The sequence below is a fragment of the Oncorhynchus kisutch genome, linkage group LG27 (assembly GCF_002021735.2).
Source record: "Oncorhynchus kisutch isolate 150728-3 linkage group LG27, Okis_V2, whole genome shotgun sequence".
In the NCBI taxonomy this organism is placed as follows: Eukaryota; Metazoa; Chordata; class Actinopteri; order Salmoniformes; family Salmonidae; genus Oncorhynchus; species Oncorhynchus kisutch.
The window spans coordinates 23,850,458-23,865,753 of record NC_034200.2 but is presented as its reverse complement, the minus strand read 5'-3'; the positions used below and the strand labels follow the sequence as shown (position 1 = coordinate 23,865,753).

Here is a 15,296-nt window from a genome sequence, read left to right as displayed (position 1 = left end):
CCACTCCCCTCCTCTCCCCTCCTCTCCCCTCCCCTCCACTCCCCTCCACTCCCCTCACACTCTTCAAGGTATTAATTGAACCTTTAGTATTGCTATTGATTGTTTGCCAAGTTCAATACCGTTACACTAGTTGGCCACTCACACTCCATCAATGAGGATTCAGCAACAAGATTTTTGTAGAAACCTTGTATCGTATCTAACCCCCTTGCAATGACTTAATAAAGTGGGTGTATCCCTGTCATCTTCAAATGTTGAGAACTCCAAAAATCTAGTTTGGGATTTTGGCAATAAGGCCCTACATACTGGACGCAAGATACATAACAATGGTATCAACAAGTTGATCTGACTGGGGAAGTAGATAAAGGGCCTCATTGCCAAAATACTGAACTATCCCTTCGAGGCCACACTGTGCAGCTTCAGATGAGTCATAGCCAATAAGAAGCCCTCTTTTGCCCTCTTTTTGTTTCATGGCCTAAAGCATCGAGAAGAGATCTGGAAAGCCAGTCCTTTTATATTTCTTTATTTTTGGACAATCCTCCTTACAGTTTCTCAGCCCTGAGGATACTGTGAGTCAATTCTCACTTTCCATACTTCGGTTGAAAATGTAACTTAACTTGACGATCTTGAAGACTGAGAAGATTAAGAGCACGATGGTGAGGATACTCACTTGTCTTTTATAAATCATTATAAATCTATGATTTATTGTGAAATACTGTGTTGTTGTGTCTCGTTTGCAGTCAGACATCATTAAATGTCACCTAATTTCACCTCATCATGTCAATTTAGAATTAAGTGGATTATCATTGGTCCTCTCTTCTGCTCACACAGTACTTCACCCTTACTTCCTGCGCATGATGCTGAATAACTTTAAGCTATTGAGAATTTGTCATTATAAAGGCCTTTCTTCAAAACATGTTCACACAAAAGGCCATAGAGTTTCAGCATTGTCATCATGCCACGATTCGATGTAGGGCATCAAATAATACATCTGCATGGTATACAATCACAGCCGCCAACAGTCATGACATGTAGCTGAAACATATGTGTTGACTGCTTGGTGTCAGTTTTTCCACCCAATGCTGTACAGACACACTTCTACTTGGGAAATAATTACTATTCATTAAAGCTAGCTGTCAGATTCTCTGTCTCCCCTCCCTCCCCAGATGTCCTTCAGCAATCCCAGCACCTGTCATTCTGTCAGCCCTCAGTCAGCCTATCGATTCACAGATCTTTACCCAAGCATAGAATGCTTGCATGCAAATTTCTCTCTCCCTCTTTTTCTGGGCTGACCTTTATTTCTTAAAGAGTTTTTGGCAGGGATAAATAAACCACCATGAACTTTATTCAATTTAATTATTACTCTTCTTCTCATTCAGACCAGACATTTGTCAGGTACTAATATGTATTGATTTGCGGTTGTATCCACAACGACAGTCCAAAGTAAAGTTTGCACCTCACTGCAGAGTAACATTGCAATAACAACACATATATCAGTGAAGGCTGCTGGGAGGAGCTGTGGGAGGACTGCCTGATTGTAATGGCTGGAATGGAATAAATGGAACGGTATCAAACACAAACATATGGAAACCACGTTTGACTCCGTTCCATTTGATTCCGTTCCAGCCATTACAATGAGCCTGTCCTCCTATACCTTCTCCCAACCACCTCCACTGACATCGAAAGTAGTCAGAATTAAATATCATTATCAGAACACATACGCAACTGAAAAAGGTAACATACTCCAATGTTTTTTCGAATGCATATCTGAAATACCTTGCATCCAATTAATTGTTTTTATATGGATAGAATACAAAGAAATGCAAACTTAGTTGTTCTTTTTTATTATTTAATATAAGAACATTTACATCCTGTTAAAACATTGAGAGAAACAAATATTTTTGATCAAACAATAATAAAAAGTTAAATGGTTCTTTACAGAGCCAACCAGTAAGCATATCAGTATGTTTGTGTATGTAGCGCCTCATTCAGTATGTACAGATACAAATACATAAAGCATGATCATATAATCAAATATAACTCTTTCAGCTGGATACTGAGCTGATATTTCATATTCTTGATTGAGCTGTGTGAAGTAGAGTCTGATCAAAGTGGATGGAGTCAACCTAAGAATATTTACATTCAGCACTTTGGTTCTGGACATTTGTAGCTTTCAGGGGCAAAACAACATCTTATTCTATAACCATACAGAAGTTGAAGGCGTTTAGGAAATATCTGTACATTTTTCGAATGACAATTACCTTTCATACTGTACGGAAAAACTGCTCGGGTTAATTATGTCAGGAATAGTACAAGCTAGACATACAGAGAGTTTGTTGCTTATTTCTTGAATGGCTCGCATAAGTAGTGTACTTTACAGCATAGGTACATGGTAGAAATATAGGAACAAGTTATAGCTGTAATTATATCAGAGATAAATGTATATAATTGATCATTGTAAGTGTTCACAACTTGTTCAAATCTTTTAACCATGTTACTACCACCTTTATATATAGTTTGATTCTGATGGTAGCAATACTGATGACATAGAAAATGTCATTAAATAAAGGCAGCTAAAGATGACATTCAAATCAAACTGTAATGATAACCTCTTATAGTGGTGCCATTCTCTCATATCATTACCCATTGAAAAGCTAAGGTCGGGCTCCCTGTGGAAAGAAAGATGTCCCCCACATATCAAATAAGTTATAAACCATAATTGTGAGGTCATGCCTGTCTGAGGCCTAAGGACGTTGGCACCAGTCCCAAGACTTGCACACCAGACAAACAGGCCACTGCTAAGTGACAGTGTTGGCATTGTAGAAGACCTTTTACTTCCACAGGGATATTTACATGTCAGGCGTCCTCTCACCAATGGAAAATGGATCGAGCACACATGAAAAGAGCTGTCCAGCCTTGAACATGGTGGCCATGAAAAGCTCAAGGACGGCCGCCGTTAACAATGAAGTGCCTCAAATGTTAAAAGAAGTCCAATGTGGCAGAATTGGAAGAAATTACACCACTGATTGACATAAAAGAATACAGAGTTTGAAAGAAGAACATCTGGGTGGTATGATAAGTGCTGTGTGCTGGCAGCCATGCTAACCGTCAGTTACTGTCCTATGGACTGAGGCAGTCAGAGGCAGTCAAAGGCAACAAACAAACAGAAAGGAATACATGGTAAATAAATGCTCTATGAAATCATCTGCTGTACTCAGTGTACTGTCTATCATGTAACGAGAGGCTAGCCAATCAAGTCAAGGAGAGTTAATGCATTCATTTGCATGCTTAGATTTTAGACTGATATGCAAGTGGATGTAGATTTGGAGTGGAATGTTTGAATGTTTCTATTATATGATAATGTCCATAGTAATGACATTGTAATAGTACCTTGTATTTGTTGTTGATAATGTTTATAGTTGCTCTCTCTCTCTCCCCCTCTCTCTTTCTCTGTGTGCTAATAATAATATATTCTCCAGACACTTTGCATTTCTAACATTTCTCTGAACCTATAATCAAACTTGTAATTGATGAGTGTACTACATGACCTACACAGGTACAGGCAAAAAAATAAGTACAAGGACCACATTTTATTTGACCAATACCACAACATCAATTAAATTATTGGACTCTCAAAACATAATAAATCATTGGAGAAAAATTGCCAACCCCATTTCCCTCATTTTCTTGTGGGAATGTTTGAAATGTTTACACAGCATAATAGACCCTCCTTGATTGATTAGGTGTCCTTCACTGTCCTGACGATTAGCTGAAGGGCAAGTGATGATTTCTAGATGACATCAAGATAAATAACTTTTATTTACAAACTCTGTGTTTGTGACTCCCATTTTATTAAAATAGTTTGATGTTTTTCCCATGTTGTTCAGAAGCACAGTGAGTTTGATGCAATGTGACAATGTGTGTTTGGTTCCCGTGCACTGTGACAACCTTGGAAATGAGTTTTAACTTGCAAATGCTGCACTTCATATATTAGAGAACATTCATCTTATCAGGAAGCACCCAGGGTAATTCCATTTCATGGTAACAAAGAGGATTCGTACAGCGAAGAGGGACATTTAAATATGTGTTCTTTGTCGAGACCAAATGTTCCTATTGTCCAATGTTACAATTGATAAATCCTAGAAACACAGCTATTCCAGCAGTAGATTTATGACAGCAATTTTTCACTCAAGATGTAGGTTTTGTAAATAATGAAAGGTCAAATAGTACTTTAACATATGACATAGATACAGCAGTATGGTCAATAGTTGAACCATCACAATCCGTGTAAAAGATTTGAAACATATCCAGTTGGAATATACTGTACTAAGAGAAATGCATGGTCTCCAGTTCATCAGCTCATGTTAATTTGAGTTCCAATCTAGGCCTACCGCGAATACCATTAATAAACATTTGAGTTAAAGAACTAGTTTAAAAAATAATACAATTCCGCAATATGTTTAACTGGAATTGTGACTGGCATTTACAGGTAAGATCCACAATACAGTGTACTCATTAGAATGCAAATACAGTTAGCCTATTCCAAAAAAGGTGTTATGTCTGCAAAATATATTCAAAACATCTAGCTTGGAAATTAAACTGAACTAAATGTGCTTTTTATCTGAATATTGACTCTCCATTATAAGGCATGATTTATTTTTTGTTACAAATATTTTTGGGGTGTTTGCACTTGGTTATCAAATAAAAAAGTATGTGCACTTTCCACATAGATGGAGCAATATTTACAGAGCTGTATCCACAGACCTTTTGTCACCTTGTCAGAAGAATTCATTTTGAAGTCCGCTGAAAAACTCAACTCAACATTTAAGACATTTATGCCACTCGGTTTGCCACAATGTTCACCTTCTTTTGGTAAAGTAATGTTGCTGAATAGAACGATTCAGTCAGGGGCTTCTCAACCAAATGTTAAGCACAAATACATATCTTGTATGGTTTTGAACGAAAGATAAAATGGAAAGGCAAGGATAAACAAATGTGAAGGATTATCAAACTAAACCGTTAAGCATAATCAACAACTCATTCAGCACATCATATTTTCCCTTTTAAATTAAATGGTTCTGTAACCAAATAAAAAAAGTTAGAAAGGGAAATCCTGTTCCGTTTCCTCAACTTCATGCCAACAGATGAACAGCCATAGTGATCCTTTTGAAAACTCATCTGAGCTCCTTGCTTTCTATATTAAAAACTCTATCTGTTGTCATGACATCACTCCACATTCAACAGATTCAACACACGCCACAGTCTTTCAGCAAGTGTATAGGAATGTTCTAGACATCTCAGAAATGTATGTACATGTTTTCCAAACCAGATGGATAAATTGGCGGATGACTGAAGAGTAACCAGCAGCTCAGCACTCTCTGGACCCTAATTTAGACTGAGCTAGCTGCATAACTGGCCCAGTTCTGCCTCAGAGGAATTGGGCAGCTTGGAGTTGAAAATCTGGAGGGAGTCTCGGATGCGCACCACCTCGCTGGTGGAGAGCTTGAGCCTGTGTCGGAGCAGACATGAAAAGATGTCCAATGGCTGCACTCCGGGCGGGGAGAGCCGGTTGATGCGGTCTCTCATCTCCAGCAGCATATGAAAGGCTGCGTCCTGGGTTCCTTGCGTGTACGGGTAGTCCAGCTGCATAATCAGGTCTTTGATGCCCTCTGGGTCAAAGTGCATGCTGTAGCCGAACACCTTGAGACTGTTGATCTTCATGTAGCCCAGGTTGGACGTGTGGTCATCCAGGTCCAGGGGCTCGTAGAAAAGGGTCTCGTTGACAGTGGGGTCGTCGGTCAGGATGCGGCTGCGCAGGTAAATGTGCACCGTCTCGAAGAAGGACTTCCACTTGTTGCCCAGCATCAGCGTCCAGTTGTAGCACTGCAGAGAGGCATCCAATTTAGTTCTCTCCCAGTCTGGGAAGTCCTGCTGGTTGACAGGCATGAACCAACTCTCCGAATGGCTGCCCCCAAATGGGTTGACATAGATAGCAGGCACAGGCTCCAGGGTACTGTTTTTAGTGGAGCAGATCTGGAATGAGATTCCCATTAGCATATGAATGAGGTTGGATTTGTTTTTGTTGCTCTTTAGAGTGAGTAGCATGCGTTTCCTCCAGGCCGGGTTGAACCAGCTGCCCAGACGCACATCATTGCTGATGTAGATGGCATGGACCTCCATGCGACTGTCCAGCTGTTGGAGCAGATACTTGACCTCTGTGTCCGGCATGTCAAAGTCAATGTTCAGGTAGTGGTCCAGAGAGTTTGCTATGTTGGGCCGACACGAGCCCAGATGCAGGATGTTGCCAGGGTGGCAGGAGCCACAGCGGGTGATGTTGTCCGGGGCACATGAGAGGCAGGTTGACCCCTCTCCGACCTCACAGGGCACTGTCCCCTGGCAGGCGCTACTGTGCTCTGCAGTGCAGGTGCAGCTCTGCATCTCCTCTGAAAACGTGCCCAAGATTCCATGCTCGTTGCAGTACAGGAGTGACTGGGCCTTGCTCAGCCAAAATCCTGGTGTCCTAAAGAGGAAAGAGCATTATTTTCAAAAACAATTTCACTTTGAGATCATCTTTACTTAAAATATTTTACCTTTGACTAACACTATTGTACCCTATAGAAAGGATAGAGTAGTGCATACAGGACACAAGTGATGACAATGTCTTGGGCTCTATTCAATGCGCATCGCAGAAATTCAGCTTTACAGCTAAAGCTGAAATTTAAAGGCAATATTCCTTCTTTAGCAAAGACTGCATTCAGGGTAAACGCTGCATATGTCGGCTCAATCGGAAATAACCTTTACATTTCAATCGCGGAATATAGCCCTTAACATTCACTTAACGTCATCCCATTTAGTAAGTGTCAAATAATGATTGATGTGGCCTTTAAAAGGCTTATCGCCCATCTTTGGGATTCAGAAGAATAGCAAGGGCCCTACACACAAGATCCTTCTCTCAACTGTTCAGTTTACTCTGGAGTCTAATGTCTTCCAGAGTCCATTTCACACTATTACTCAGCCCTATTGAATTATGCAGAACATGTATTCCAGAACCTGCAGAACATACTTGTTCTTTTAAATACCAATATGTTATTGCTAAATCATTCTTAGGATTGTATCTATTTGTCGATTTATTATACATAATGCTCACTATAGAGTGAATTTGCTATTAAATCTGTGTTCATTATTTATATACAAGCTTTGGTAGGATTTTAGGTGCAACCTCATTTAGAGGGAAAATATCACAAATATTGTACATAAATAAAAAATGTTGTACTTTGCTGTAACTTTCTACTAAGCACTATTGAGTAGTTGGTTCTGCAAATAGTAGTTTTACTCAACAGGTTTTGTATTGGGACTTGCACAACATAAATCTAAAAAATGAAACTTTTCCTTTCCGCAGGCATGCATATCAAAATTGAGGGATTATATAGCACATGATAATGTAGAATACATCTTCTGGCTCAGCTGAGCTGAATAGATTGTTTTTATTTGTTTGAACAGAGTTAAGGAAGTGAATGACAGCCAGAGGTAGCGCCTGTCAAAGAAATTGAAGTGTTCAGTGGGCAATACGTTAATAACACCAACCTGTTGTCTCTAAGAGCACTTGATTACAGACATGCCATCGTAGACCTCACATCATACAGACCACTTCAATCGGGGCAGAGATACTAAACAGCTCTCTCTCGCCCTCTCTTTCATTTCAGACTCTTGCCCTGGTTTTCTCACAGCATCAGATAACAAATTGCATCTAAATGACAGACAACTCAGCCAAGTCAGTGCCTTCATAAAGTATTCACACCTTTCTACTTTTTCCACATTTTGCTTTGTTACAAAGTGGGATTAAGATGGATTTAATATAATTTATTTGGACAACAATCTATAATATTCCTATAATATATAAAATACTCTATAATGTCAAAGTGGAAGAACATTTCTAAAATATGTAAAACATTTTTGAAAAATAAAACACTAAAATATCTTGATAAGTATTCAACCCCCTGAATCAATTCCTTTTAGAATCCCCTTTGACAGCAATTATAGCGGAGTCTTTCTGGGTAAGTCTCTAAGAGCTTTCCACACTTGGATTGTGCAACATTTGCCCATTATTGTTTTCAAAATTCTTCAAGCTCTGTCAAATTGGTTGTTGATCATTGCTAGACAACCATTTTCAGGTCTTGCCATACATTTTCAAGCATATTTAAGTAAAAACTGTAACTTGGCCACTCAGGAACATTCACTGTCTTTTTGGTAAGCAACTCCAATGTAGATTTGGACTTGTGTTTTAGGTTATTGTTTTGCTGAAAGGTGAATTCAACTCCCAGTGTCAGGTGGAAAACACACTGAACAAGGTTTTCCACTAGGATTTTGCCTGTGCTAAGCTCCATTCTGTTTATTTTTTTATCCTTAAAAACTCCCCAGCCCTTATTGATTACAAGCATACCGATAACATGATGCAGCCAACACTAAATATGGAGAGAAGGTACTAGGGCTGTGGCAGTCACAAGATTTCGTCAGCCGGTGATTGTCAAGCAAATAACTGTCGGTCTCACGGTAATTGACCGCTAATAAACATAAACACATTTAGCATCTCCTGGCTTCCACACAAATCAAATCAAATTTATTTATATAGCCCTTCGTACATCAGCTGATATCTCAAAGTGCTGTACAGAAACCCAGCCTAAAACCCCAAACAGCAAGCAATGCAGGTGGAGAAGCACAGTGGCTAGGAAAAACTCCCTAGAAAGGCCAATACCTAGGAAGAAACCTAGAGAGGAACCAGGCTATGTGGGGTGGCCAGTCCTCTTCTGGCTGTGCCGGGTGGAGATTATAACAGAACATGGTCAAGATGTTCAATGTTCATAAATGACCAGCATGGTCGAATAATAATAAGGCAGAACAGTTGAAACTAGAGCAGCAGCACAGTCAGGTGGAAGTTGAAACTGGAGCAGCAGCATGGCCAGGTAGACTGGGGACAGCAAGGAGTCATCATGTCAGGTAGTCCTGGGGCATGGTCCTAGGGCTCAGGTCAGTTGAAACTGGAACAGCAGCATGGCCAGGTGGACTGGGGACAGCAAGGAGTCATCATGTCAGGTAGTCCTGGGGCATGGTCCTAGGGCTCAGGTCCTCCGAGAGAGAGAAAGAAAGAGAGAAGGAGAGAATTAGAGAACGCACACTTAGATTCACACAGGACACCGAATAGGACAGGAGAAGTACTCCAGATATAACAAACTGACCCCAGCCCCCCGACACATAAACTACTGCAGCATAAATACTGGAGGCTGAGACAGGAGGGGTCAGGAGACACTGTGGCCCCATCCGAGGACACCCCCGGACAGGGCCAAACAGGAAGGATATAACCCCACCCACTTTGCCAAAGCACAGCCCCCACACCACTAGAGGGATATCTTCAACCACCAACTTACCATCCTGAGACAAGGCTGAGTATAGCCCACAAAGATCTCCGCCACGGCACAACCCAAGGGGGGGGGGGCGCCAACCCAGACAGGATGACCACAACAGTGAATCAACCCACTCAGGTGACGCACCCCCTCCAGGGACAGCATGAGAGAGCCCCAGCAAGCCAGTGACTCAGCCCCTGTAATAGGGTTAGAGGCAGAGAATCCCAGTGGAAAGAGGGGAACCGGCCAGGCAGAGACAGCAAGGGCGGTTCGTTGCTCCAGAGCCTTTCCGTTCACCTTCCCACTCCTGGGCCAGACTACACTCAATCATATGACCCACTGAAGAGATGAGTCTTCAGTAAAGACTTAAAGGTTGAGACCGAGTTTGCGTCTCTGACATGGGTAGGCAGACCGTTCCATAAAAATGGAGCTCTATAGGAGAAAGCCCTGCCTCCAGCTGTTTGCTTAGAAATTCTAGGGACAATTAGGAGGCCTGCGTCTTGTGACCGTAGCGTACGTATAGGTATGTACGGCAGGACCAAATCAGAGAGATAGGTAGGAGCAAGCCCATGTAATGCTTTGTAGGTTAGCAGTAAAACCTTGAAATCAGCCCTTGCTTTGACAGGAAGCCAGTGTAGAGAGGCTAGCACTGGAGTAATATGATCAAATTTTTTGGTTCTAGTCAGGATTCTAGCAGCCGTATTTAGCACTAACTGAAGTTTATTTAGTGCTTTATCCGGGTAGCCGGAAAATAGAGCATTGCAGTAGTCTAACCTAGAAGTGACAAAAGCATGGATTAATTTTTCTGCATCATTTTTGGACAGAAAGTTTCTGATTTTTGCAATGTTACGTAGATGGAAAAAAGCTGTCCTCGAAATGGTCTTGATATGTTCTTCAAAAGAGAGATCAGGGTCCAGAGTAACGCCGAGGTCCTTCACAGTTTTATTTGAGACGACTGTACAACCATTAAGATTAATTGTCAGATTCAACAGAAGATCTCTTTGTTTCTTGGGACCTAGAACAAGCATCTCTGTTTTGTCCGAGTTTAATAGTAGAAAGTTTGCAGCCATCCACTTCCTTATGTCTGAAACACATGCTTCTAGCGAGGGCAATTTTGGGGCTTCACCATGTTTCATTGAAATGTACAGCTGTGTGTCATCCGCATAGCAGTGAAAGTTTACATTATGTTTTCGAATAACATCCCCAAGAGGTAAAATATATAGTGAAAACAATAGTGGTCCTAAAACGGAACCTTGAGGAACACCGAAATTTACAGTTGATTTGTCAGAGGACAAACCATTCACAGAGACAAACTGATATCTTTCCGACAGATAAGATCTAAACCAGGCCAGAACATGTCCGTGTAGACCAATTTGGGTTTCCAATCTCTCCAAAAGAATGTGGTGATCGATGGTATCAAAAGCAGCACTAAGGTCTAGGAGCACGAGGACAGATGCAGAGCCTCGGTCCGATGCCATTAAAATGTCATTTACCACCTTCACAAGTGCCGTCTCAGTGCTATGATGGGGTCTAAAACCAGACTGAAGCATTTCGTATACATTGTTTGTCTTCAGGAAGGCAGTGAGTTGCTGCGCAACAGCCTTCTCTAAAATTTTTGAGAGGAATGGAAGATTCGATATAGGCCGATAGTTTTTTATATTTTCTGGGTCAAGGTTTGGCTTTTTCAAGAGAGGCTTTATTACTGCCACTTTTAGTGAGTTTGGTACACATCCAGTGGATAGAGAGCCGTTTATTATGTTCAACATAGGAGGGCCAAGCACAGGAAGCAGCTCTTTCAGTAGTTTAGTTGGAATAGGGTCCAGTATGCAGCTTGAAGGTTTAGAGGCCATGATTATTTTCATCATTGTGTCAAGAGATATAGTACTAAAACACTTGAGCGTCTCTCTTGATCCTAGGTCCTGGCAGAGTTGTGCAGACTCAGGACAACTGAGGTTTGGAGGAATACGCAGGTTTAAAGAGGAGTCCGTAATTTGCTTTCTAATAATCATAATCTTTTCCTCAAAGAAGTTCATGAATTTATCACTGCTAAAGTGAAAGTCATCCTCTCTTGGGGAATGCTGCTTTTTAGTTAGCTTTGCGACAGTATTAAAAAGGAATTTCGGATTGTTCTTATTTTCCTCAATTAAGTTAGAAAAATAGGATGATCGAGCAGCAGTAAGGGCTCTACGGTACTGCACGGTACCGTCCTTCCAAGCTAGTCGGAAGACTTCCAGTTTGGTGTGGCGCCATTTCCGTTCCAATTTTCTGGAAGCTTGCTTCAGAGCTCGGGTATTTTCTGTGTACCAGGGAGCTAGTTTCTTATGAGACATTTTTTTTGTTTTTAGGGGTGCAACTGCATCTAGGGTATTGCGCAAGGTTAGATTGAGATCCTCAGTTAGGTGGTTAACTGATTTTTGTCCTCTGGCGTCCTTGGGTAGGCAGAGGGAGTCTGGAAGGGCATCAAGGAATCTTTGTGTTGTCTGTGAATTTATAGCACGACTTTTGATGTTCCTTGGTTGGGGTCTAAGCAGATTATTTGTTGCAATTGCAAACGTAATAAAATGGTGGTCCGATAGTCCAGGATTATGAGGAAAAACATTAAGATCCACCACATTTATTCCATGGGACAAAACTAGGTCCAGCGTATGACTGTGACAGTGAGTGGGTCCAGAGACATGTTGGACAAAACCCACTGAGTCGATGATGGCTCTGAAAGCCTTTTGGAGTGGGTCTGTGGACTTTTCCATGTGAATATTAAAGTCACCAAAGATTAGAATATTATCTGCTATGACTACAAGGTCCGATAGGAATTCAGGGAACTCAGTGAGAAACGCTGTATATGGCCCAGGAGGCCTGTAAACAGTAGCTATAAAAAGTGATTGAGTAGGCTGCATAGATTTCATGACTAGAAGCTCAAAAGACGAAAATGTCATTTTTTTTTGTGTAAATTGAAATTTGCTATCGTAAATGTTAGCAACACCTCCGCCTTTGCGGGATGCACGGGGGATATGGTCACTAGTGTAGCCAGGAGGTGAGGCCTCATTTAAAACAGTAAATTCATCAGGCTTAAGCCATGTTTCAGTCAGGCCAATCACATCAAGATTATGATCAGTGATTAGTTCATTGACTATAATTGCCTTTGAAGTAAGGGATCTAACATTAAGTAGCCCTATTTTGAGATGTGAGGTATCATGATCTCTTTCAGTAATGACAGGAATGGAGGTGGTCTTTATCCTAGTGAGATTGCTAAGGCGAACACCGCCATGTTTAGTTTTGCCCAACCTAGGTCGAGGCACAGACACGGTCTCAATGGTGATAGCTGAGCTGACTACACTGACTGTGCTAATGGCAGACTCCACTATGCTGGCAGGCTGGCTAACAGCCTGCTGCCTGGCCTGCACCCTATTTCATTGTGGAGCTAGAGGAGTTAGAGCCCTGTCTATGTTGGTAGATAAGATGAGAGCACCCCTCCAGCTAGGATGGAGTCCGTCACTCCTCAGCAGGTCAGGCTTGGTCCTGTTTGTGGGTGAGTCCCAGAAAGAGGGCCAATTATCTACAAATTCTAACTTTTGGGAGGGGCAGAAAACAGTTTTCAACCAGCGATTGAGTTGTGAGACTCTGCTGTAGAGCTCATCACTCCCCCTAACTGGGAGGGGGCCAGAGACAATTACTCGATGCCGACACATCTTTCTAGCTGATATGCACGCAGAAGCTATGTTGCGCTTAGTGATTTCTGACTGTTTCATCCTAACATCGTTGGTGCCGACGTGGATAACAATATCTCTATACTCTCTACACTCGCCAGTTTTAGCTTTAGCCAGCACCATCTTCAGATTAGCCTTAACGTCGGTAGCCCTGCCCCCGGGTAAACAGTGTATGATCGCTGGATGATTCGCTTTAAGTCTAATACTGCGGGTAATGGAGTCGCCAATGACTAGAGTTTTCAATTTGTCAGAGCTAATGGTGGGAAGCTTCGGCGTCTCAGACCCCGTAACGGGAGGAGTAGAGACCAGAGAAGAATCGGCCTCTGACTCCGACCCGCTGCTTAATGGGGAAAACCGGTTGAAAGTTTCTGTCGGCTGAATGAGCGACACCGGTTGAGCGTTCCTACAGCATTTCCTTCCAGAAACCGTGAGAAAGTTGTCCGGCTGCGGGGACTGTGCCAGGGGATTTACACTACTATCTGTACTTACTGGTGCCACAGACGCTATTTCATCCTTTCCTACACTGAAATTACCCTTGCCTAACGATTGCGTCTGAAGCTGGGCTTGCAGCACAGCTATCCTCGCCGTAAGCCGAGTACAGCGGCTGCAATTAGAAGTCATCATGTTAATGTTACTACTTAGCTTCGGCTGTTGGAGGTCCTGACGAATCGTGTCCAGATAAAGCGTCCGGAGTGAAAAAGTTGAGGAAAAAATAAATAAATATATGAACGGTAATTAAAAAGTGAAAACCGTAAAGTTGTCAGGTAGCAAAACAGGTTAGCAACAAAACGCACAGCAACTCGAAAACAAGCCTGCAAGTTGTGACCGGAAATGACGATACGGTACACAACCCATTGATGCAGACCTTTGGAACATCTACATTTTAGTCTAATAAATCCATGTAATATAGCCTAAATCTTCACAACAAATCCATTATTTATTTTAGTGGGTTCTAAAGAGTCATGATATGAAGAAAATGTAGTCTATTTCAGAAGAACAGAATAGCATACTCTGAGTTGTCCTTAGGTTAGGTCCTGATCTGGCTATGCCAAATGGCTGTGGGCTATACTAGTTAATTTAGCAGACAAGATTTGCTTAGAATTCCGTGGCATTATTTTATAGTTTGATGAATGCAAATGAACAAAGCTGAATAAAAAATAAAGGGTATTTTCTCCAAACGATTTGAGAGAGAGCGCACATGCGGCTATTCTGTGTTGAGCTGTTAATAAAGTGATGCCGTAATGCACCCTAAAAAAATCCATGCCTTTTGCGGCCAGCGGCCGTTGTGCCCTTCTCTTGTGCCCTTCTCCCCGAGTGCTGCGTTGTGCCTTTCTCCCCGAGTGCTGTGTTGTACCTTTTTCCCTGAGTGCTGTGTTGTACATTTTTCCCTGAGTGCTTGCGTTGTGCCCTTCTCCCCTTGTGCTGCACGCTCTGAATTACCTCTCACTTACATGGCTCTCCATCACATGATTGGATCTTTCTCACAGGCTACAAGTGAAGACCGACACATCGGGGATATCCAATTCCGAGGTGCATATTGAAGATATTGCAAGAACTGTCCACATTTACTTTTCGTCAGCCAACAACAAGAGTAGGCCTAACGAACAGCAAAAGCACTAGCCTATGTCAATCTACAATCCTCCATAGTGAAAAGGTCGACCTACATTATTCTGTGCGAGAAATAAATATTCCAAACATAGTCTGGGACAGTTGTGGGATGCGATAGATCCCAAATTCATACAACCACTACCTTCAAAAAAACATTTTGATGCAATGTGGCTGACGCAACAGATCAGAACGTTTTCAGCTTAAAATGTTGGCTATTTCACATTATAAGTGCAGAAATGCGCACATGGTAGTAGGCTATAAGCATTAATGTTCTATTAGGGAGAAACACCATTCTCAAAAGTGACCGCAAATGCAGTAATGCTTTTATTATAAAGGTGCATTTTAATGGTGAAAATGAGCTTCCACAAACTTTAAACTCACTCGCTGCTTATGTATGACAGTTAGGCTCTACACCCCTTCTTAATTTTAAGAAGTTATTTGGCCACTTTAGTTGTAAAACAAACTATGCCTATGAGCTAGGCTACATGATGTGTGCGACTATGTTCAGAAAATGTTGCAAAAAAAAATACATTGTGTCACGTTCTGACCTTTATTTCCTTTGTTTTGTCATTATTTAGTATGGTCAGGG

General features: G+C 41.7%; 1 protein-coding gene across 1 annotated transcript in view; it reads right to left on the bottom strand.

Moving 5' to 3' along the window:
* Nucleotides 1–3,568: 3,568 nt before the first annotated feature.
* LOC109872386 (bone morphogenetic protein/retinoic acid inducible neural-specific 2) overlaps nucleotides 3,569–15,296 on the bottom strand; it is a 121,255-nt gene continuing 109,527 nt past the window's right edge. Inside the window, exon 8 of the mRNA XM_020463594.2 lies at nucleotides 3,569–6,517. Within this exon, the coding sequence (XP_020319183.1) occupies nucleotides 5,398–6,517 (1,120 nt within the window). The 3' untranslated portion in view covers nucleotides 3,569–5,397. The remainder of the gene's footprint in view (nucleotides 6,518–15,296) is intronic.